Source organism: Gymnodraco acuticeps, unplaced genomic scaffold, assembly GCF_902827175.1.
Source record: "Gymnodraco acuticeps unplaced genomic scaffold, fGymAcu1.1, whole genome shotgun sequence".
Classification (NCBI taxonomy): Eukaryota; Metazoa; Chordata; class Actinopteri; order Perciformes; family Bathydraconidae; genus Gymnodraco; species Gymnodraco acuticeps.
This window is the reverse complement of record NW_022989802.1, coordinates 347481-372660: the sequence shown is the minus strand read 5'-3', so window position 1 is coordinate 372660 and position 25180 is coordinate 347481. Positions and strand designations below refer to the sequence as shown.

The following is a 25180-nucleotide window of genomic DNA, read 5'->3' as shown; positions in this document are numbered from 1 at the left end:
ACCCGACGTGGGCATTTATTAAAATAATGTGCACAAAGTTCACAGCCTCAATCCTGCTGTTCTCCTTGCACACATCCTGCTGCAACCAGGATCTCACACACACTACCCGCCTCTCAATCAGACAGGGAACAGAGCCTAAATACACACACTCAAATCAGCACAACAAGACACAGGTGAGGGGGGAGGAGACAACACAGGACACCAGGTGCACACAATCATCAGCCACAGACCTCAACTGTACAATCACGCTAATAAAGTGCCATATTACCCGGCCTGAAGCCGTCAGTCCATAGTGACGAAAACCTTCGTCACACTCCAAAACTACTTTTTCCAATAAATGCAGCAGTTGCTGCTATTTTCTTGGTGGACTTTGAGTAATTTCTCAGATTTTTACTCAGATTTTTGCATATATAATTAGTTTTATGTATATATAATTCTTGTAAACATTGATCTTCAATTCCTCTGACTGTGTATACTGTATGTATGGCCCATTGTACACCAAAGCCAGTTCCTTGTAGTTGTAAACCTACTTGGCAATAAACCTGATTCTGATTTTATGATTCATATTTGATCTCTAAACAAAGCATTGTCTTGCTCTTCAGATTTCCACTCCGAGTGACCAGTGAAACAGAGAAACCATGTCTTTGACTAATGCCCACAGCAAAGAAACATGGGATGCACACAACCAGATGATGCTGGATCCTCTGTCCAGCGACTCTGAGGTTTGTTTTCAATGGATTTCAATGGGAGGCGTGTCGTGCAGTGGATAGAGCCCAGGTATGGGGATCAGTTGGTCACAGGTTCAAACCCCACTGCAGTCAGCATGTCGTTGTGTCCCTGGGCAAGACACTTCACCCCACATTGCTCCTGTGGGGATTGCCCACAGTATTGAGTACGTAAGTCGCTTTGGATAAAAGCGTCTAACAAGTAACATGGAATGGAATGGATTTCAAGATAACGTTTTATGGAGAGGTTAGCAGTAATTTGTAGGCGTTTGGATGTAAACATTTCTGAACCTGAACTGACAAGAATGATCATTATTTTCACATTTAAGAATTTCTTAAGATTTTTTTGTTTGAGTTGTTATCGTTCCATAAACAAACAGTATTTGTGTATATTTTTGGTTTAGGTGTGCTCCATCATAAAAAAAGAGAAGCACAGGCAGACGTACGGGCTGGAGCTCATAGCGGCCGATAACTTCACCAGCAGAGCCGTTTTAGAGGCTCTGGGTACCTGCATGAACAACAAATACTCTAAGGGAAGTCCCGGACAGAGGTACAACAGTTGACAAACTATTTATGAAATCCCAATGTGATTACAGCCTTCAAGATGTTGTTTAATATCAAACTAGCATAGCAGTAACAATCGTTATGATGTGTTCAGGTACTACGGTGGGATATGGGATTAGTTTTGTATCATAAAGATAAAGCAACACTTTTTCAGAATAAAGCAAAACTATAAGTTGCAAAGAAATCATTTGTGTAATCATGTAAACTATAAGTCTTTTTTCTTTGTTTTAACATAGGTTTTTGTTTGCAGTTCTTGTTTCTTCTTTCTCAATGATCAGACTTTTGCTCTCGCTGCAGCTCTCTCTTTTGCGCTCCCTCATTTTTTGTTTGAGATTCTGACACAAACCTCCCAGGTGGGCGGGACTTTCAGGAGTGCGTCCCCATTGGCTACTCAGTTTTTGAGTGATAGCCCAGTCCTCCAGCGATTGTACAGTGCAGGCAGCTGCGGTGCGGTACGTAGCTAGCTGAGCGTGGACATAAGACCCCCAGAAGAACCAGCATTTCAATTATTATAATACTACAAGTGAAAATATATGTAAGTATTGATAATTTGTGTTGTTTGTGCTATACGGTCTGTTTCTTTATTGTGTTAAGTGAGAAGTAAAGCTGTGCTATGAAAGTTAGCTTGTGCTACCTTTAGATCCATAACAATGCAAGCTAAGTAGCCTAACAGTTAGCTACTTAGCTAGCAGTGAGTGAGCGTTCAGACACCGGCGCACACACTCAAACTGACTTGTGTGCCTGACTCTACCAACAGGCTTTCATGATTCTGTTTAGATATGCAAGTATAAGCCATGATAGCTTATTTTATTAACACGCTAATTTGATATGAAAATCAATGGAAGCTGAGTTAACTTTGTAGGAAAACCTACCGTCCATGAGTTGTGTTTTATTTGTTAACTTCATCTTTTTCATTTCCTAAAACATTTATTTTCCTCTCATATTAACAGTGTGGATCATTGAGACAGCGTGGCGTCCAGAGTCTTATCCATATCCCGTTTTCCAACTTCCTCTGAGGGGACAGCACGGAGAAAGACCTGCACCAGCTTCATCCACGCTGGCGTTACTGTTATCACTGGCTCAGTGTCATTTCATTTGACCAAATGTCTTTACATATACATATTTAATAGATTTTATTATTATCCACCTTTTTGTTTTATGTCCTTTTATTTAAAACATTCTTTGAGGGTTAGGGTTAGGGTTAGGGTCTGCCACTTTTATATTGCAGAATTTAATTGTTTGTCCTAAACATAGCAATATATGCTTTTGAAATGTAACATGTCTTTGAAAAATAATAGTATACAGTTTATATTGTGTATCACCTTTAGCTTAAAAATACATAGATGTGTTTTTTTAATCTATAAAATAAATAGACAGACAATTTATCAATCCCAAATTGGGAAATTATTTAACAGCAGCAGTGTGTTCAGGTATTACAATATTTAAAGTTGGAATAAAGTATGAACTACACAACACAAGTATAATGCACTGCAATCCATAAGATAAGTCCGATATGTTCATGAAAACTCCCCAGGAGATACCGGAGTTTGCGGCATGAGTTGCACTGTGTGATCTGTGGTGTAGTGGGCTGTCACTCAAAAGCTGAGTAGCCAATGGGGACACACCCCTGAAAGTCCCGCCCACCTGGGATGTTTGTGTCAAAATCTCAAACAAAAAATGAGGGAGCGCAAAAGTATGGGCTCAGAACAGTCTCATAATACACACATGCGCACAGAAGGATTCACACTTGTATTTCATGATCTGCAAAATAATTCACACTTGTATTTCCGCATCCACACTTGTGTTTTTCAAAGCACACACAAATGTATTCCGTTTCATATACATGTAAATCAAATCCAAATACAGAAAAAAGTTTTACATGTGTATTTTTGATCCTCACATATTTGTTTTCCGTTTAAAACCTCTGCACCTGCAAACACAACCAGCTTTCTGTGCACGGATCGCTGTGCATTCGCGTGTTGTTTTTTTGAGACTCCCCTGACGGTCAGCCGATTCGTACTTGTAATTAATTCTATCTATAGCCAATCAGATGTCTCCTCAATTCTAAGCCAATCACATGAGCGCGCCCCCACGAGGGTAGATTTCTTGCGTTCATGACGTAGCGCTTCATGTACGCATTTTGCGCAGTCCGGAGCTGACAGCTCCATGGAGCCTGCCTGCAGGCGCTAATCTCAGGACACCTCCACTCTCAGTACAGCGCCACTTTCCGAACAGGAAATGCACGCAAATACAAGCCTTTATATTATTAAGGTACAGCGCCACTTTCCAAACCATTGATGAGTGCTTGTGTACACAACAACGGCAGGCAAAACCGTTTTAAATGAGTGTTTCTTGTGTGGCGATTGCGAATACAGCTGCTTTATTTATGTCTGTATGAAGTTGTTGTGAGTGTGGAGGGAGCAGCTAGGTTAGCTTAGCCTAATCGATCAGTGCACTACGAAGCCAGTGCTAGACAGTGACCTGTTAACGGGGGGATCTCCGCCGGTCATTATCGGCCGATATTCACTCTTAATAGTTTGATCGGTGCTCTCTATAAAGGCCGATCAGGAGAGCTGGATCTGATCGATATGGACATAAACGCGAGTGAAGTATAACCGGACGCGAGAGAGAGATCAGATCAGCTGCTGAGTCTGATGGAGACACGCTGCTCTGCATGATCACCTGAAGCTCCGTCCTCTGTTTAGCGAGCTGACCGGACTGTGCAAAATGCGTATATGAAGTAATCTTACCCTCGTGGGGGCGCGCTCATGTGATTGGCTTAGAATGAAGGAGACATCTGATTGGCTATAGATAGAAAAATTACAAGTACGAATCGGCTGACCGTCAGGGGAGTCTCAAAAAACCCACACACGAATGCAAAGCGATCCGTGCACAGAAAGCTGTTTGTGTTTGCAGGTGCAGGGGATTTAAACGGGAAACTAATAAGTGAGGATAAAAAATACATATATAAAACTTTTTTCTGTATTTGGATTGTATTTACATGTATATGAAACGGAATACATTTGTGTGTGCATTGAAAAACACAAGTATGGATCCGGAAATACAAGTTTGAATCCTTCTGTGTGCATGTGTGTATTATGAGACTGTTCTGAGCCCATACCAAAGAGAGCTGCAGCGAGAGCAAAAGTCTGATCATTGAGAAAGAAGAAACAAGAACTGCAAACAAAAACCTATGTTAAAACAAAGAAAAAAGACTTATAGTTTACATGATTACACAAATGATTTGTTTGCCACTTATAGTTTTATTTTTGAAATTTATTTTATTTTGCTTGACTTCGTTTTTTTTTCTTTTAAACTCATAGTTTTGCTTTATTCTGAGAAAGTGTTGCTTTATCTTTATGATACAAAACTAATCCCATAGTGATACGGATGTTGATGAGCTGGAGAGACTCTGTCAGAAGAGATCGCTGGAGACGTTTGGTCTGGACTCAGAGAAATGGGGCGTCAACGTGCAGCCTTACTCAGGTACCAAATAGTTAATTATATATAACACCAAACAAAATGTAAGGTCACCTATTATGCAAAATCCACTACATAAAAATGTGTCCTCTCTGTGTAAAGAGATTCTGAAAGTTTCATGAAAAAAGATTCTCTCACTTTTTGTCCTGTCTGAAAATGAGCTGATCAGATTTTGGCCACTTTATGATGTCATAACAATGTTTTGGCTTGTGTAACTATTAGCCAATCAGCAACCAAGTTAACCCCCCCCCACCTTATCACCTGAATCTCCTCCTAGAGCACCATTGTGTTCTTTGTAACCAAATGTCTCTCAGAGGGGCGTGGGGAGGGGCTCCTTATTTTCATCTAAGTAACAGACAGAGAATCAGCACTTTGGAAACAGGGCTGAAACAGAGGGGATTATGGGTAATGCTGCAATGACCTGAAAAACAGTATAATAGGGGGCCTTTAAATCTTTCAACTGTCTCCTCTTTACTACTTTTCTAGTTGTCATACCTTTGTCTTTGCTTCCCTGTCAGGTTCACCCGCTAACTTTGCCGTCTACACGGCCGTTGTGGAGCCTCACGGCAGGATCATGGGGCTGGACCTTCCCGATGGAGGTCACATGACACACGGCTTCATGACTGAGAAGAAGAAAATATCCACAACGTCCATCTTCTTTGAGACCATGCCGTACAAGGTACAATCGCATGTTTTTAAATTCACAGAAGTCCTACAGAGTGGTGTATAAAGATGTGAACATTGGTTACGGTATCTATTAGAGCGTACACCAAATAATACTTTTTTAGATAAGAATTGAGCACAATGTTCTCTTTGAGCAGGTATGAAAAGGGATTTTTGTAAAACACTTTGATTTGCCTTGTGTTGAGGAGGCACATTAGTTTTTGAGTTTTGTTTTTCTAGTCCTAAAAAGTCCCTTTCTGATACAATTTTAGTTCTCGATTATGGAGTTCTGCACCAAGTTAAACAAGATTATTCCTCATTACTGCAAGTATGTGCACATGGCATTGGCACTCCTCGTGAGAGCAGTGATAACAACATGCTGACAATTTGACAGAAAACAAACAAACTCGAAACCAAATCCCTTGTAGTTTTTAAAGCAAATAATGAAACGACACAAAATAAGTTATTTGCAATTGTCACTTACATTTACTAACAACAGTGAATTGTCCTTCAACAGAAAATAGACAAGTTGTTAAGTAGCGAGAAAACAAGATTAAAATGTTTGTTTATTTTTCAAGTATGAGTGGGGGATGCAATATTATCTGATGACAACCGTTTTTCATATTTTTGTGTTTCGATTCATTTCTGTGTTTCTTAAATGAATATAATTCAATCAGTACAAATCCTTAATAAATGTGGTCAAAATCTGAAAGCTAGTAGAACAAAGATGGGCTTATGACCAAAGTCAGTGGCGGCCGGCCCATAGGGGCGCTAGGGACGCCGCCCCACCTCTTCCCACATACAAAAACAAATATTAAAACAAATATTAAATTAAAAAAGATATATTTAAAAAATATATATATTTTATATTTTTATTTTTAATGAACAAGGTAAATATCATACAATTGGTATCAGTAAAATGTATAATCTACAATAAAATCTCGTTTAAAATGGTGTTACGATGTCTAAAGTTACTGATAAGTCACATGTTTCCTGCCTGGCCTTGCCCGTGGCATTAGTTTATCATTACCGGGCGCCGTGCAAGGAGCCCCCGAGCCGAACAGCAGCAACCAGCACATTGCAAAAGTCTCAATAGTAAACTGTGCCGCCGAAACATAATTTCAGCCAATCAGCGCCGTCAAATATTTTGGTCACGAGGGCGCTCACGTTGGCGCCCACGTTGCTTACGTGCGTTGAAGTGAGTTGTTTTTTAGACTCGTGAGTGACCAAGGTGACGCAGTAGTTGGATGAGAATGGCTTCGTGTGCAGGTGGAGTCGCCGGACCTCGGTCCGCACCCAATTCCGTGCAAGAGCTACTCTCCAATCCTTTCGAAAGGAGAAGTTTGGGAGATAAATTGATACTTAAAGACCTTGGACCGGACCAACCCGATTTGTATATATCGCAGCAAGCTCGTGAAAAAGACAAAACGTATCAATTCAATTCAATTCAAAATCTTTATTTATCCAGGTAAAATCCCATTGAGATCAATGATCTCTTTTTCAAGGGAGACCTGCAGCAGTAGGTTCCACAAGAAGACATAAAAACATAAACAACAGAACAACAAAAGGACATTATACAGCAAAATGTACAGGGATTACAATTTACATATTTAACCACATGTACAGGTACTAACAGCATCTGATTTTTTAGCATCCAACCGAGCTTTAAAAACATGTAGTGGTACTAGCTTCGTAATTTTCCATTCTTTTTGCAGACTGTTCCATGTTAGTGGAGCTGCACATCTAAAAGCTTTCTTCCCTAAGACAGTCCTAGCACTTGGCACATTTAATAAAACCACAGCATGCGATCTCAGGCAATAAGTACTTTCAATTCGCAGAGAGATCAGGGAGCAGATATAAGATGGTAGTTTATCCAACATAGCTTTGTAAATGAAAAAGTACCAGTGACTGAGCCTCCGTACAGTAAGTGATGGCATAACCGCCTTGGTATACAGGGTACAGTGATGCGTAAGTGCTTTACAATTTGTCAAAAATCTCAGTGCACTGTGATACGCAGCATCTAACTTGCTCATGTAATTGGCAGGTGCATTCATATACATCAAATCACCATAATCCAGCACAGGTCAAAAGGTCACAGAGCCTTTTCCTGGCCTCAAGCGAGAAACAGGACTTATTTCTGTAAAAGAAACCTAGCCTAACCCTCAGCTTTTTAAGCAGGTTATTGACATAAAGTTTAAAAGTGAGACAGTCATCAAGCCAGATACCCAAGTATTTGTAACAGGTAACCACTTCAAGTTGTATTCCTTGCGTAGTTACAATATCCAAAGCAGTCTCTGGTGTATTTTTATCTTTAGCTTTCGAAAAGTGCATTACCTTGGTTTTATCCACATTTAAAAGAAGCTTAAGCTCAGAGAGCTGAGCCTGAATAATGTTAAAAATAGCCTGTAATTTAACAACAGCCTCGTTAATCGAGGGACCTGCACAGTACATAACGGTATCGTCCGCATAAAAATGTAAGGTTGCTCCTTCGACATTTTCACCTAAATTATTAATATAGATAGAGAATAATAGCGGACCTAAAACTGAACCTTGTGGTACACCATTAGTGATGTTTAACCACTCAGAAGACAGCCCATCAAACTGAACACATTGGGATCTTTCAGAGAGGTAGTTTACAAACCACCCTACTGCATGGCTGGACATGCCTATACTGACCAGCCTTTGCTTCAAAATGCGATGATCGACAGTATCAAAAGCTTTGGATAGGTCAACAAATAGAGCTGCACAACTCTGCTTATTATCTAAAATACTCGTAATATAATTTACCACTTTCATTGTGGCAGTGATGTTGCTATGTTGCTTTCTGAAGCCTGACTGATTTTTAGACAGGATGTCATTGTTACATAAAAACACCTTTACCTGTTCACTCACTTCGAACCTTCAAGAACCTTCGCCAGAACTGACAATTTAGAGATGGGTCTATAATTGTTTAATAAGGTGGCCTCCCCTCCGTTTAGTAGTGGCAGGACATACGCTGACTTCCATACTTTTGGGATTTTGTTCGTGCTGAGAGAGAGGTTAAAAAGAGTAGTGAGAGGAGGAGCAATACAATCTGCAGCTATCTTTAAAAGGAAAGGTTCTATACGTTGTCCGGACCAGCCGGCTTTTTAGGATCTAGCTTGGTTAAAGCTTCACGAACAACATCAACAGTAAAAGGAGTAAAACTGAAAGGGTTTTCCAGACCACATTGTTCTGAGTCACCGACTGTGGTGTTCACAGAAGCAGAATTAGAAACAGAATGAGAGCCACAGGACACAAAGTGCTCATTAAAACAATTTAGTATGGTGGCCCTGTCCGATATAGAGCCAGATGCTGTGGTAAGGTACGGAGGTAGCTCATTACGGATATCACCGGTGGATATTGATTTTATGGCTTTCCAGAATTTTCTAGGGTTGTTCAGGTTCTTTGTGGTAACTGACAGATAATATTTAGATTTAGCACTTTTGACATGTGAAGTGAAGCTATTTCTTAGCTGCCTAAAACGCAGCCATTCTACCTCTGATCCTGAATTCCTAGCCTTTGCCCAGGCCTTGTTTCTCTCATGTAGGAGAATAGATAATTCAGCAGAAAACCAAGGATTGTCTCGTCCCTTCACTCTAAATGTACGCAGGGGTGCATGTCTATCTATAATTTCCATAAAACCAAGATAAAAATAAGACCATGCAGTTTCAACATCAGCACACAAATCGATTTTTCCCCAATCAAACCCAAACAGATCATGTACAAAACCCTGCTCCACAAAATGTTTTATGTCTCTTGATGATAATACGAGGTTTAACCTTTTGGACCTTAGTGTCCCTAATTGTGGCTACAACACAGTGGTCACTCAGATCATTCGCAAATACTCCCACAGCTGAGTATTTATAGGGAACATTAGTCAAAATGAGATCAATTAGGGAGGATTTATTTGGGGACTTAATATTAGGGCGAGTAGGACTGTCAACAATCTGAGTAATATTTAAAGAGATACAAAGGTTTTTAAAACCCTAAAAGACACTACAGTTAACCAGTCCCAGTTAAAATCTCCAAGTAGCACTATTTCCTTGTAGTCTAGTTGCGATAAAAGATTTGCTAGCGAAGACAAGGAGTCTTTGACAGCTGAGGGGGGTCTGTAACAGCTCACGACCATGACCTGTTGACCCTTTGCCACTTCTATATTTAAGGCTAAAAATTCAAATTACTTACTGATCGATTTGGAAACTAATGTGGTTACACTGAATATATTCTTAACATAAATGGCAACGCCACCACCTTTATTAGGCCGGTCGGTACGATACACATTAAAACCATTTAAGGCAATGTCAGAGGCCAAAATAGATTTGTTTAGCCATGTTTCTGATAAAACAATGACGTCAGTCGAGCTCGCCCAGATACGGACAAAATCTAGTTTACCTAACAGACTGCGCACATTCAAGTGGATGAAACCCAACCCAGACCTAGCTTTAAAATCAGCAGGAGTAGCGATCTGACTACTACTACTGGGCGGACCAGGGTTAGGTTGTACATTTCCTGACAGTAATAACAACAACAAAAACAGGCATCTTTTCCTCTTAAGCGACACACATACATTGTTATCTACTTTAGAATCACCTGAAAAGTCTGCGAGAGTGTGATTAGAGCTTAAGAAGCAGTCCTGAAGAACCATCATCGCAGGAAAACAAAAAAGACAAACATATTTTGTTGAGCAGATTGACTGTGACAAGGCAACCGGTAATTGTTTGTGTAACACATCCGAACCTTTGCAGGGGATGCCCACTGCGGGTGGCAGAACAGACCTGAATCCAGTAGACTCCTCAGAATGACTAGAGATCTTCTCATAGTCCAAAATAGTTAACAGGCACAGCAGAATCCCGATATGGGCCATTTTCCCAGACCAGGTAACCGCGATATTCCTGGAGCAAAATCAGCACAGCAGCAAAGGACAGGCGAAAGCAGCAGCGTGGTATCCCCGGGGTGAAAGCAGGCCTCTGCGACAGCAGAACCAGGACAGGTGGAAAGCAGGCCCCAGCCGTGTTAAAATCCTCCTCCGTACAGCAGCACACGCCCGGTGGAAGCAGGCCAAGCCCGAAGCGTGGATCCACTCCGTCTCTCCGCGACGACTCCGGGGTAAAAACCTCTCCAGTGCAGCCGTGCAGGTGGGAGCAGGCCTCCGTAGATCGCAGATCGCAGGCAGCAAACAGGTGGAGCTGCACCGTCTCTTCGCGACGAGCAGGCCTCCGTAGATCGCAGATCGCAGGCAGCAACAGGTAGAGCTGCTCCGTCTCTCTGCGACATCTCCTGGGTAAAAACCTCTCCAGTACAGCCGTACTCTACAGGTGGGAGAAGGCCTCCGTAGATCGCAGATCGCAGATCGCAGATCTTAGGCAGCAACAGGTGGAGCCGCTCCGTCTCTTCGCGACGAGAACGCCTCCGTAAATCGCAGATCGCATGCAGCAACAGGTGGAGCCGCTCCGTCTCTTTGCGACGTCTCCGGAGAAAAAACACCTCAGTACAGCCGTACTCACAGGTAGACCTCCGCAGATCGCAGACAACTAAAACTACTACTTGTATAAGCAGGGATGGCTAAAAGTTTGTAAGCAGGAGAGCTAGATGCTAACAGATGCCAGATGCTAACAGGTAGTGCGAGCCTGTAGAAATTGCGACTGCCTCCAATGATGATACTTGAGCTTTTTTTCAACGAGGCTTCTCACGTAGCTGGTACACCAGAAAGGCATGGCTAGCTGGATGCAAACAGGTAAATGCTGTCTTTTGTTTCCCATGCTTGCTCTTCAAACAGCCGGGGACGGATACGATCTGTTCAGAAACTAGACAAAAGTTAAACAAGTACAAACCACAGACTGTCTGTGTCATACAGTCGCTGGTTTATTTATGTCTGTATAGGCCATTGTTGTGAGTGTGGACGGTCAGAGCATATATAACGTTAGCTTAGCCAAGCTCCATTTAGAAAACACGCATTTTAAAAGGGTTTTTCGTCTGTCTGCAGACTTGTCAAAGCGTTAATTCATGGTTTTTACTAACCGGTATCAGTATGTTGTTAATTCGGCATCATTTTGAAACGTGTATTACAATTAAATCACGGTAAAATATGTTCATCTTGTTGTAGCTGTAGCCCCCTTGCCAGCGATTCTCTCTCTAGTTTAGCATACTCAGCCCGACTCAGCCTGGTTGTTCCTGGCCCTAGAACCACGATTGTATGGGGCCAGAAAAACTGTGAATTAGGACCCGCTAGCCGCTACTAGGTCAAGTGGAAACGCAACCAAAAACGGGCCCCGCACGACTCGGCACGCTTAAAGCGAGCACCGCGCTGCACTGGAAACGCGCCATTACATCACCAGAAGTCCTAATTTAAGGGGTCATTTCTCCCAAAAAAATGTTATTTACTCACTATATCAACAGCCCCACCAAAAATATTTTCCACCATCCGCCACTGACCAAAGTACAACCTTATTTAAAATATTGCCGTGTTGTGCTTATGTTCCGTATTTCATGTTAAGCTGTTTTGATGTTTTTGATTTGATATGATGTTTTCAGGTGAATCCAGATACTGGCTACATTGACTACGACAGACTGCAAGAAAACGCCCAGCTCTTCCACCCCAGACTCATCATCGCCGGTACATCTGCTATAACTATTTTATTTTCACACATTAAAACAAATCAGGTGTCAATATCCAAAGTTTTTCTCACCTCCTGCGTCGTCTTCCCCTCCAGGAACCAAGTGCTATTCCCGCAACCTGGACTACGAACGCCTGAGGCTGATCGCTAATGAGAATGGAGCGTACCTGATGGGAGACATGGCTCACATCAGTGGACTGGTGGCTGCAGGAGTGGTGCCCTCGCCCTTCGAGTACTGTGACATTATTACCACGACGACACACAAGACGCTGCGAGGCTGCCAAGCCGGACTAATCTTCTTCAGGAAAGGTAGACATTGAATATGAGTGTGGCGTGCGGCTATATTCCCATTGAATACGGCCGCTCTGAGGCTAAACTTGACTCATTGATGTGACACGTGTACATAATAAATCTGTACTGAACTTAACATTTTAAGGATATTTAATATTGTAAATCAAAACAATAAACAAACAGAATCATACGGTCAACAAAAGACTATCAGAGCTAAGCTAACCCCCATTGTCATGCTACCAAAACACAGGCTGCCACAGCATTTTGGCTCCTACAACGAGGATCGATTGCTTTTTTAGTCTGGTCATCAATACAGCTTTCTGTTTTGTTACTATTTCTCTAGCTTTCCATTTTGTCTTCACACACATTTTTTCTGTTTCGCTCCTCCAGGAGTTCGCAGTGTGGATGCCAAGGGGAAGGAGACTCTGTACAACTTGGAGTCTTTGATCAATCTGGCTGTGTTTAATGGGCTGCAGGGAGGACAGCACAACCACGCTATCGCAGGTAGACCTCTTCATGTTCCTCTCTTTGGACTTTATCCTCTCAGTTTCACTTCAACTGTTATTCAAGTATGTCAGGATCTCATTTAGGTAACATTTGTACCTGGCAGGTGTTGCAGTGGCTCTCAAACAAGCCATGACCCCAGAGTTCAAGGCCTACCAGGCGCAGGTTCTTGTTAACTGCAAAACTCTATCCAGCAGCCTCATTGACCACGGCTACAAGATCGTCACAGGTGAGTGCCGCATCCATCTTCTCCATTGGGATATATATTTTTTAAATCCTCTGGAGCAGAGCGAGGAGCTGTGGATTATTGTTATTGATTAATGCATCAGTTTCTTAGGGTCAAAAACACTACACTCACAACTTAAAATGAAAGCGTTTAGTTTATTTAATAAAAGAGCGCATGATCAATGTGAAAAGTGACAGTAGATATAGATTAGTTGCAATTTGGTGCTATATATATATTTAAAAAAAAAAAATATTAATAAAAAAAAAACACCTTGAATTTCAGGGGGGGCGCGGGGCTCCGTTGGCGGGGCTCCGTTGGCGGGGCGCAGCGCCCCTCCAAGACAATGGTAGGGGAAACACTGGATATGAACTTTAGATTTGTGTTAGTTACCGTTGTTGTTTTTAAACTAAAGTACTAAGTGATCTTGTGTTTTTTGTGTTGAAAGAACCTTTGAAGGCAAACTGTTTATGCTGATCTAAAACTATAACACTTCAATCAGGAGAGACGGTGTTGATGTAAGAACACATATTTATTGCCAGGAATACACAAATGAATGTAATGGAGTTTTGGCGATTAGGCCCCGTAGTGCAGGAAGTATCTTTCGGGAGGGGAGAACCGATCCGATGAAACCCCCCGGGGTCTAGACACTGGTGGTGGTGAATGGATAGTTGGGGTCAGTCTGAAGGGGAGTGGCTTAGCTTGACCCTGGTGGTGGTGAATGGATAGTTGGGGTCGGTCTGAAGAGGAGGGGCTTAGCTTGACCCTGGTGGTGGTGAATGGATAGTTGGGGTCGGTCTGAAGGGGAGGGGCTTAGCTTGACCCTGGTGGTGGTGAATGGATAGTTGGGGTCGGTCTGAAGAGGAGGGGCTTAGCTTGACCCTGGTGGTGTTGGTCAGAGCCCTAGAGAGATAAGAGTTACGACACTCCCATAGACCTCCGTTGTAAAAAATGGCGGCGCCTACTTCCGGGGTATGGACATCGAAATAGTTCAAAATATTGTCATTTGGGCGTTGGACCTCATTCACTTATATTACGGCGCGTCGATTAGTTCCAGAGGTAAGTTGCTGAAATATCGAACTCTTTTGAATTGTCAACTGTCTATATTGTATCAGAGGCCCTTTATGATGCTTATACTGGTCTTCATTTGTATATGCACAGTGTAATTATCTATATTTTATCTTGGTTGTTACAACCAATTTAGCTAGCATTGCCTGCTAGTTAGCTAGCGCGACTTCGTCAGCTTTGAAGGTAAGATTTCAGTAATGAATCGCTAGCAGCTTATATATCAATGATGCTGGGTAACTAACAAGCAGGATTTAGATTGATTATGTGTTTTTATTGTTATTTTGGTTTTTATCCGCTGAACCTGACCGTGTCAGCCATCCTTTTTCGGCTTTTTCTGTATGATATGACTTAACTGCTAGCACTAGTAGAAATGAGGTGGCGTTTGTGATAAATATTTCATTTAATATTTCATTGAATTTTGGGATATACTAACATTTCATTATGTGACATGTTGACTGTACTTTGTTTTTTTTGTACTGTTCCGTGTTAACTCATCTGTACTGTACAACTAGCCTAGCGCTACTCATGCTTGATGGCATGCTAGGATAGATTCCTTTGTATTGTAATATACACACTAGTTTAATGATTGTTCTTCAAAGGTATTATTCAGTCTTAAACAAATAATAGCCTACTGAATAGGCTACTCTACAGCAGTGAATGAAGGATGAGCCTAAAACATGGTCATGCATCCAAAATGTTTATTTTTAATAAAATAAACACTTTAAAAAAAATAATTAGCACTTTTTTTTTTCACCCACAGTGACAACGCGCAGAGCATATTGGAACTCTACAGGTGTTGGGACAGAGTTCCTCAGACGAATGGACGAAAATGTGTTTTCCAGGCAGTCTTGAGTGAAGCGGCTTGTGAGAACAAATTTGTGCCCTTGTCTCAACAGGTCATGCTGGACCTCCAGGATTGTTGTTGTGGCCATCACCAGTCCTGTCTGGACTGGTTTCCAGCTGCCCTTGGGACCGATCTTCAGGCCCCGAAACAGATGGATGGAGTCCCGGAGCAAGCTGTTGGCCTTATCATACTCCTCCATCTTGAAATGACTTAGGGCAGTAACAGTGTTGCGTGACGACATGAGGTCAAACTTTTTGGTGTCCAATGTTCAGTCACTGTATTGGTAAGCAACAATTTGTTTTGGTCAAAATGTGTTATTCACACTCCTGACTCCAGTTTGATGTGCTGCATTCTCCTCTGAGAGGTCATGGCTTGGAAGGTTTTATATTCTGTAGTGTCTCAACAGAACCTAATATGAATTGCTTTATTGTCTCGTCGCTGGATCACCTCCCCCTGGCAAAGTGGCCTCGTTATTGTTGACAAACCTGTTTTTGTTGCTGGTTCAACAGGAGCTTCTGTAAATAGTTTTGTAAATAGTTTGAATATTTATCATAGTAATCATTTTTAGTCTCCCACTCTCTCAATTTAATTTATCGTTTCTTTGCCCCACCATATATTTTGTTGTCCAAGGGCACTAATTTGGTCTGTGTTGAAGATTGTTTTACACTTTAGATTAATCAAAATTGTGTTTTTTGGCTGAATTCATCTTTTTCTGTTGAACCCTAACCCTCTTTGTTCTCCTTCTCATTCATTTTACTTTGTTTTGTTCTAACACACATCCCACATCACATCACTTTTTCCATACACTGTTCTTAATACTTGTTCGTCCATTTTACTTTGTTCTTCCTGTTGTTCTTGTTCAAACACATATATCAATTGTTCATCCACTGTTGTGGTAAAATGATATTCATAGTCTTAACATGATCATGCTACCCATGCTAACATGAACACAAACGTTTCCCTCCAAAAATGTAAAACGTATCTAAGTACAGGCATGAAAACGGGTCAGGGGTGAAAAAGGTGAGAAGGATATTATCCCTCTAGGGGGGTCCAGGGGCATGCTCCCCCGGAAGAACATTTTGAATATTCCATATTTTAAAGCATCAATCTGATGCATTTTGAGATGCATTTTTTTGCCAACCTGGGGAGAGCTGGAGAAACTTAACTTCAGCCATGAGTCAAAAATATTATGGCCTCCTTACTAAGTATTATCAGGGATGCAAACTCATCAGGTATGGAAAAGGTGACAAGGACCCGAGCCCCCCGACCCCACGGAATATCGGCTTTAAAATGAGGAATAACAGAGGATTTTAGCAGTCAAAACAACTAAAGCAGCAGTGTTAATAATAACAGAAACGCTAAAGAGTCACATCTAATAGAAATATATAAAAGCATTTATTTTAATCGTGTAGCAGTCAGTTTATAATTTTGGCAGCACTGTTGAGCATTTTGAAAATCTATTGTCATGCCTCTGTGCAAGGCTTAGTCTTTCTATCTTTATGGCATCTGGTGTAAAGTAACTAAATTCATAAACTCAAGTACTATAGCCTACTTGGGTACAATTTTGAGATACTTGTACTTTATTTAAGTATTTCAATGTTTTGCTACTTTGTTCTTCTTCTCCTCTACAGTTCAGAGGTAAATGGTGTACTTTTACTCCACTACATTTATGTAATACCTTTAGTTACTTTGCAGATGTGGATGAATGATGTGAAATCTAATCAAGTGTTGAATCAGACTTTAGTTAAAACTGTCAATAAAAAGTATGCAATAATGCAATTACAGCTGAAAAAGTACTTGGGTGTGTGTTTTTTTTATATATATATATTTACCATTCAATAATGCAATCGCTGCTGTCTGTCTGTCCCATAGAAGAACATGACAGCGCAGCGCAACTATACTACGGACGTGACTGCCCTGGCAGTGACAGCAACATAGCCTGCTTGTGCTACCACACTTTCCCCTCAAAATATTGTTAAATAACGAAATTTATAAATAGTGCCAATCCATACAAAGTGTAACCACATCATGTAAATATGAAAGCAATCTTTAAAAAATAACAGCGTTGGTTTAATCTATGACTATTTTGACCATGTTTGTGCTGTTTTTGCCATAGAGAAGCATTGCAACGGAAGTGCGTTTTGAACTATCCCGGCATACATAAACCACGTGACCGGCTGGCGGCGACATCAAAGAGTGTCGTAACTCTTATCTCTCTAGGGCTCTGGTGGTGGTGAATGGATAATTGGGGTCGATCTGAAGGGGAGGGGCTTAGCTTGACCCTGGTGGTGGTGAATGGATAGTTGGGGTCGGTCTGAAGAGGAGGAGCTTGACCCTGGTGGTGGTGGTGAATGGATAGTTGGGGTCAATCTGAAGGGGAGGGGCTTAGCTTGACCCTGGTGGTGGTGAATGGATAGTTGGGGCCGGTCTGAAGGGGAGGGGCTTAGCTTGACCCTGGTGGTGGTGAATGGATAGTTGGGGCTGGTCTGAAGGGGAGTGGCTTAGTTTGACCCTGGTGGTGGTGAAAGGATCGTTGGGGCCGGTCTGAAGGGGAGGGGCTTAGCTTGACCCTGGATTCAGAGGGACGGGAGGTGAAAAGGGGGGTGAGGAGGGTTGCGTCGAGTCAGCTGAAATGACAGCTGTCAGAAGGGGGGGAGGGCAGATTTAAAAGGTTTAGCGGAGCGCTATGATAGGCTTGTGAGAATAGAGCGAAGTGATTGGTTAAGCTGGGGAGTGACGCCCCGAATTTCAGGGGGGGACGCGGGGCTCCGTTGGCGGGGCGCAGCGCCCCTCCAAGACAATGGTAGGGGAAACACTGGATATGAACTTTAGATTTGTGTTAGTTACCGTTGTTGTTTTTAAACTAAAGTACTAAGTGATCTTGTGTTTTTTGTGTTGAAAGAACCTTTGAAGGCAAACTGTTTATGCTGATCTAAAACTATAACAATTCAATCAGGAGAGACGGTGTTGATGTAAGAACACATATCTATTGCCAGGAATACACAAATGAATGTAATGGAGTTTTGGCGATTAGGCCCCGTAGTGCAGGAAGTATCTTTCGGGAGGGGAGAACCGATCTGATGAAACCCCCCGGGGTCTAGACACTAGTGGTGGTGAATGGATAGTTGGGGTCAGTCTGAAGGGGAGTGGCTTAGCTTGACCCTGGTGGTGGTGAATGGATAGTTGGGGTCGGTCTGAAGAGGAGGGGCTTAGCTTGACCCTGGTGGTGGTGAATGGATAGTTGGGGTCGGTCTGAAGAGGAGGGGCTTAGCTTGACCCTGGTGGTGGTGAATGGATAGTTGGGGTCGGTCTGAAGAGGAGGGGCTTAGCTTGACCCTGGTGGTGGTGAATGGATAGTTGGGGTCGGTCTGAAGGGGAGGGGCTTAGCTTGACCCTGGTGGTGGTGAATGGATAGTTGGGGTCGGTCTGAAGAGGAGGGGCTTAGCTTGACCCTGGTGGTGGTGGTGAATGGATAATTGGGGTCGATCTGAAGGGGAGGGGCTTAGCTTGATCCTGGTGGTGGTGAATGGATAGTTGGGGTCGGTCTGAAGAGGAGGAGCTTGACCCTGGTGGTGGTGGTGAATGGATAGTTGGGGTCAATCTGAAGGGGAGGGGCTTAGCTTGACCCTGGTGGTGGTGAATGGATAGTTGGGGCCGGTCTGAAGGGGAGGGGCTTAGCTTGACCCTGGCGGTGGTGAATGGATAGTTGGGGCCGGTCTGAAGGGGAGTGGCTTAGTTTGACCCTGGTGGTGGTGAAAGGATAGTTGGGGCCGGTCTGAAGGGGAGGGGCTTAGCTTGACCCTGGTTTCAGAGGGACGGGAGGTGAAAAGGGGGGTGAGGAGGGTTGCGTCGAGTCAGCTGAAATGACAGCTGTCAGAAGGGGGGGAGAGCAGATCTAAAAGGGTTAGCGGAGCGCTATGATAGGCTTGTGAGAATAGAGCGAAGTGATTGGTTAAGCTGGGGAGTGACGCCCCGATCACTTATTGAGAGAAGAGAGAGTAGTAACATAGAAATAGTAAATGAATCAGTAAAGATGGTCTTCCTGGTTGAACTTGCGCTGAGCTTCATTTGTTGCAATTGTCTATTAGTGTAGTGTAATGTAGGGTATAATGTTGAAATACCCTGCAATAATGTGTTTAGGGACGACCTACAGTTAATAGCCTATTTTCCTCTTCCTGTGTAGGCGGCTCTGACAACCATCTGATCCTGCTGGACCTGCGCACTAAGGGAACCGATGGAGGACGAGCAGAGAAGATTCTGGAGGACTGTGCCATCTCCTGTAATAAGAGCACCTGTCCAGGTAAAGTGTGTGTTTTTTAGCACTGATGATATAATACATGCAGCTTTGTTTGTCCCTGGTGTGAGGAAAGCAAAATAAGCCTTTGTTTATTGAATGAGGCATGAGATGTAACCATTATGAAATACTTGTATAAATGTTTTTCCTTGGTTATGCAACTCTTCATGTTGTCATGTGTTTGTTCAGGGGATAAGAGTGCTCTGCCCCCGAGTGGCTTGAGGTTCGGCTCTCCAGCTCTGACCACCAGGGGCTTGATGCAGGAAGACTTCAAGAAGGTGGCCGACTTCATTCACAGAGGTAATCTCCTTTTCTTTTGCTTTTCTATTACTATCCGGAGACCCACTTTGTGACAATGCCGGGTATCACAAGCACTAGTCAGGGCAACAAAATGGTAGAACTGCTTTCCATGCATTAAATGCTTTTAATGTTTTATTTATTAGGGATTATTTGCAACACTTTGAATCAGAATCAGAAACAGGTTTATCACCAGGTAGTTTGACACGTACAAGGAATTTGACTTGATGTCGTGGTGCGTACATAAAAGTAAAACAAAAATGTAAAACACAGATGGAGAACTATTTTAAGAAAACTATAATAACATTACAAATATATAGTAAAATATAGCAGTATTTACATAGAAATAGAATGGAATAAAATATGTGCAGTATAAAAAAACAACTGATATTGTGTGCATTAATGTAATGAGTAAGTCCCTCAGTTTAAGAGAAAGTAAAGTCTTGGGTCGCATTCACACCTAATAGTCCGCTTCTCTGGTGCGCACCAGACCACAGTTTTTTGTTACATTGTTTCATTTTTCAGAAGGTTCGGTTTGCGTTCACACGGGACATTAAGGGGGTAAAAAAGCAAATCCCGGCAATTTCTACCGGAGCCTCCGCCATGGAGCATCGGCAGGTTATTTTCATGCTGCTGTTAATCTGGAGATCAACAGACTCTAGCAACGGCGCATATGATTATATAATCAGACAACGTGCGATAAAAAACATTATAACACATATAATGAGACGTTCTGCAGTAAGGAGGGTGTTTCACCGACGACAGGTGGCTCTCACTTTTATGTATAGTTTTTAGTTTGATATCAATCCATCCATCTTCTCCCGCTTATCCGTGGTCGGGTCGCGGGGGTAGCAGTTTCAGCAGTTCCAGCAGAGAGCCCCAAACTTTCTTTACCCTGGCGACATCAACTAGCTCTGACTGGGGGATCCCAAGGCGCTCCCAGGCCAGCGAAGAGATATAATCCCTCCACCTGGTCCTAGGTCTACCCCTTGGTCTCTTCCCAGCTGGACGTGCCTGGAACACCTTCCTAGGGAGGCGCCCAGGTGGCATCCTAACTAGTTGCCCGAACCACCTCAACTGGCTCCTTTCGACGCGAAGGAGGAGCGGTTCAACTCCGAGTCCCTCCCTGATGACCGAACTTCTCACCTTATCCCTAAGGGAGACACCAGCCACCCTGCGGAGAAAACCCATCTCGGCCGCTTGTATCCGCGATCTCGTTCTTTCGGTCATGACCCATCCTTCATGACCATAGGTGAGGGTAGGAACGAAAATGGCCCGGTAGACAGAGAGCTTTGCCTTCTGGCTCAGCTCCCTTTTCGTCACAACGGTGCAGTAAAGCGACTGCAGTACCGCTCCCGCTGCTCCGATTCTCCGGACCATCTCACGCTCCATTGTTCCCTCACTTGAGAACAAGACCCCGAGATACTTGAACTCCTTCACTTGGGGTAAGGACTCATTCCCTACTTGGAGTGGACAGTCCATCGGTTTCCTGCTGAGAACCATGGCCTCAGATTTGGAGGTGCTGATCCTCATCCCAGCCGCTTCACACTCGGTTGCGAACCGATCCAGTGAGTGCTGAAGGTCGCAGACTGATGAAGCCATTAGAACCACATCATCTGCAAAAAGCAGTGGTGCAATCCTTAGTCCACCGAACTGCAGACCCCCTCCCCCACGACTACGCCTCGAAATCCAATCCATGTATATTACAAACAGGATTGGTGACAAAGCGCAGCCCTGGCGGAGGCCAACCCTCACCGGAAATGGGTCCGACTTACTGCCGAGGACCCGGACACAGCTCTCGCTTTGGGAGTACAGAGATTGGATGGCCCTGAGTAGAGACCCCCTCACCCCATACTCCCGCAGCACCTCCCACAGACACTCCCTGGGAACTCAGTCATACGCCTTCTCCAAGTCTACAAAACACATGTAGACCGGATAAGCGTACTCCCAGGCCCCCTCCAAGATCCTTGTGAGAGTAAAAAGCTGATCCGTCGTTCCACGACCAGGACGGAATCCGCATTGTTCCTCCTCAATCTGAGGTTCGACAATCGGCCTGACCCTCCTTTCGAGTACCTTAGAGTAAACTTTCCCGGGGAGGCTGAGTAGTGTGATGCCTCTGTAATTGGCACACACCCTCTGATCCCCCTTTTTAAAAAGGGGAACCACCACTCCGGTCTGCCACTCCTTCGGTACTGTTTCCGACTTCCACGCAACGTTGATGAGACGTGTCAACCATGACAGTCCCTCAACACCCAGAGCCTTCAGCATTTCCGGGCGGATCTCATCCACCCCCGGGGCTTTGCCACTGTGGAGTAGTTTGACGACCTCAGTGACCTCCCCCCGGGAGATTGGTGTTGATCCCCCGTCACACTCCAGCTCTGCCTCTAACATAGAGGGCGGAGTTGTCGGGTTCAGGAGTTCCTCAAAGTGTTCCTTCCAACGCCCTAACACTCCATCAGTTGAGGTCAACAACGTCCCATCCTTACTGTACACAGCTTTCCAGAACAACTTTGAAAGTCCTTCTCCATGTCTTCTCCGAACTTCTCCCACACCCGCTGCTTTGCCTCGGCCACAGATGAGGCTGCTGCCCTTCGGGCCTGTCGGTACCTTGCAACTGCCTCGGGAGTCCCCCGGGATAACAAATCCCTGAAGGCCTCCTTCTTCAGTCGGACGGCTTCCCTGACCACCGGTGTCCACCAGGAGGTTCGAGGGTTACCGCCCCTTGAGGCACCTAGGACCTTGAGACCACAGCTCCCCGCCGCGGCTTCGGCAATAGAGGCTTTGAACACCGACCACTCTGGTTCAATGTCCCCAACCTCCACAGGAATGCCCGAAAAGCTCCGCCGGAGGTGTGAGTTGAAGGCCTCCTGAACTTGGGCCTCCTCCAGACGTTCCCAGTTCACCCGAACTACACGTTTGGGCTTACCAGGTCTATCCAGAGGCTTCCCCCGCCACTCAACCCAACTCATCACCAGATGGTGATCAGTTGACAACTCCGCCCCTCTCTTTACCCGAGTGTCCAAAACATACAGCCTCAGGTCCGATGATACGATAACGAAATCGATCATGGACCTTCTGCCTAGGGTGCTCTGGTACCACGTACACTTATGAGCATCCTTATGTTCGAACATGGTGTTTGTTATGGCCAATCCATGACTAGCACAGAAGTCCAGTAACAAACCACCACTCCGGTTCAGATCAGGGGGGCCGTTCCTCCCAATCACGCCCCTCCAAGTGTCTCCATCATTGCCCACATGTGCGTTGAAGTCTCCCAGCAAGATTAAAGAGTCCCCTTCAGGAGCCCCATACAGGACTCTTTCCAGGGTCTCCAAGAAGGCCGTATACTCTGAACTGCTGTTGGGTGCATAAGCACACACAACAGTCAGAGTTTTCCCCCCCATAACCCGCAGGCGTAGGGAGGCGACCCTCTCGTCCACTGGGGTAAACTCCAACAACGAAGCACCTAACCGGGGACTTGTGAGTATCCCCACACCCGCCCGGCGCCTCACACCTTGAGCAACTCCGGAGAAGAATAGAGTCCAACCCCTATCCAGAAGTAAGGTTCCAGAGCCGACGCTGTGCGTAGAGGTGAGCCCAACCAGATCCAGTGGTAACGCTCCACCTCCCGCACAAGCTCTGGCTCCTTCCCCCCCAGAGAGGTGACGTTCCACGTCCCCAAAGCCAGCTTCTGTCGCCCGGGTCTGGTCCGTCGAGACCCTCCGCTTTCACTGCCACCCTTCTGGCAGCGCACCCGACCCCATCGCTGTTTCCCGTAGGTGGTGGGCCCGCGGGATGGAGAAGCGGTATCCCAGGAATACTTGACATGCAAAACTCGATCCTGTCTGCATTGAACAATAAGCAACAACAGTTTATCCCACGGTGACAACATCATGGGAACGTGTTGCCATTTAGAACTCACTAAACCATAAATGTTGAATACACATTGCGGTACATTCAACTGCCTGATTCACCTTAGAAAAAAAAGGAAAGGATAGAAGGTTTTTGTTAAGCCCCTTGATGCTAATTTGTGGTATTGAGCTATATAAATAAGCCTTGACTTGATTTAATTAGCTTTTAAATGGTGTAGATGAGTTAAAACCTCAACCAGGCTCATAAGGTGTGTGAAGTACAAAGAGAAAGTGGACTAAACACAACTAAGTAAATAGATGTCTTGTAAAAACTTGACTTGATCATGACTTATCTAAATAATTGCCGTTAAACAACTTTTCTTTAGTGCAGCGGTTCTCACTCCCTCTGGCCCGGTGCCTAAGATAACTGATCTGTTTCTGCTCGAAGCGACGGCAGTCCTTTGATCTTCCTTTACGAGCTGCACCTCTACGTCAAACCCTGCTGCTTCACTCACAGCTCCACAAATTAAACATGCAAATTCAACCTATGGAGAATTCCCATAACTGTCAAGAAAAACGGGTTTCGCCTCCATCACAGGAAATGAAATATGAACACCGTGGAAGCTTTTGATTTCTGTGCTGCTTCACTGTGTCGTTAAAAATACTAAATCTCTGGCAGCTTAAATTCAAGAGAGAAGACAAACGAGGAAGCGCTGATGACAGTTTAGTTTGATAGTTGTTTTTAATTTAAACGACACTGTTCAACACTTCATTCTGCTTCAATCTTTCGCTAACGATTTTGAAGACATCCGCGTTCTTGTGACACGTAAATACTACGCTTCCTATGTTTTGGTGCGGACTGCGTTCACACCAGAGATGAACCGCTCCAGAGTTCACTAGCAAGCGCTCCGAGACCACCTATTTTAGCGGACCAGAGTCCTGTTGTTTAGTTCACTTCAGAGGTCTCGACTGCGTTCACACCGACCCAAACGAACCGCACCAAGCGGCTAAACGCACCAGGGTTCGATTCAACCGGACTATACAAGGCTGGTGTGAATGCGACCTTAATGAATAAGAAAACTTGAGGTGTTTTGTGTAAGGGAACACCTACTCCCACTTCTCATTTGCTGTTTCTCTGAAGCTCAGGAAAAGGGAGGTTTTTGTCAGACAAAGTATTCAGAGCCATCCACCAAAAAAAAAGAAAGAAAATACTGATTTCACATTCGTCAAGTCAGCATCTGAAAGTCCTCCCTCCTCCTCCTGCAGGCATCGAGCTGACCCTGGAGATTCAGGGGAGTCTGGACCCCAAAGCCCCTCTGAAGGAGTTCATCGCAGCGCTGCGGCAGGGAGAGAAGTTCCAGCAGAGAGTTTCAGAAATCAAAGCCGAGGTGGAGGCCTTCGCCGGCCAGTTCCCCATGCCTGGCCTCCCTGAGATGTAGAAGCACTGATGGTTATAATAAACATTATGATGCCAAATGTTTGTGGTGTGTTGTTTTGTGTGTATATTTGTTTTGTTAAAATCAGGACCCAGCAGTTCAGCTTTGGCCAGATTTGTCTTAATGGTTAAAAAGAAAGATTTGCAGACTTTTTTTCCCCTCCAAATATCCGTGTTGCAGCGGTGCCTTTTCTGTTTTAGAAATGGTTTGCTTTGGTCTTGGATGTTTCTATTACATTGAAGCTTTAATCATGGCTGAAATCAACATATATTAATCAAAATAAACTGTTTTCCACACTGATCAATGAA

The 25180-nt window shown here is 44.0% G+C and overlaps 2 protein-coding genes across 2 annotated transcripts in view; both read left to right on the top strand.

Annotated features, from left to right (window-relative positions):
- The window catches only part of LOC117552763 (voltage-dependent T-type calcium channel subunit alpha-1H-like), a 99557-nt gene extending 98938 nt beyond the window's left edge, over window positions 1-619 (top strand). Inside the window, exon 7 of the mRNA XM_034226384.1 lies at window positions 603-619. Coding sequence (XP_034082275.1) covers window positions 603-619 — 17 coding nt within the window. The remainder of the gene's footprint in view (window positions 1-602) is intronic.
- Window positions 1-25180, top strand: LOC117552834 (serine hydroxymethyltransferase, cytosolic-like). Its single transcript, XM_034226497.1, has 11 exons — window positions 1-722; window positions 1130-1275; window positions 4672-4775; window positions 5288-5448; window positions 11985-12066; window positions 12164-12376; window positions 12749-12862; window positions 12969-13091; window positions 19181-19297; window positions 19481-19591; window positions 24703-25180. Exons 1-11 carry the CDS (start codon window positions 639-641, stop codon window positions 24873-24875), a joined length of 1428 nt encoding a protein of 475 aa, XP_034082388.1. The 5' UTR covers window positions 1-638; the 3' UTR covers window positions 24876-25180.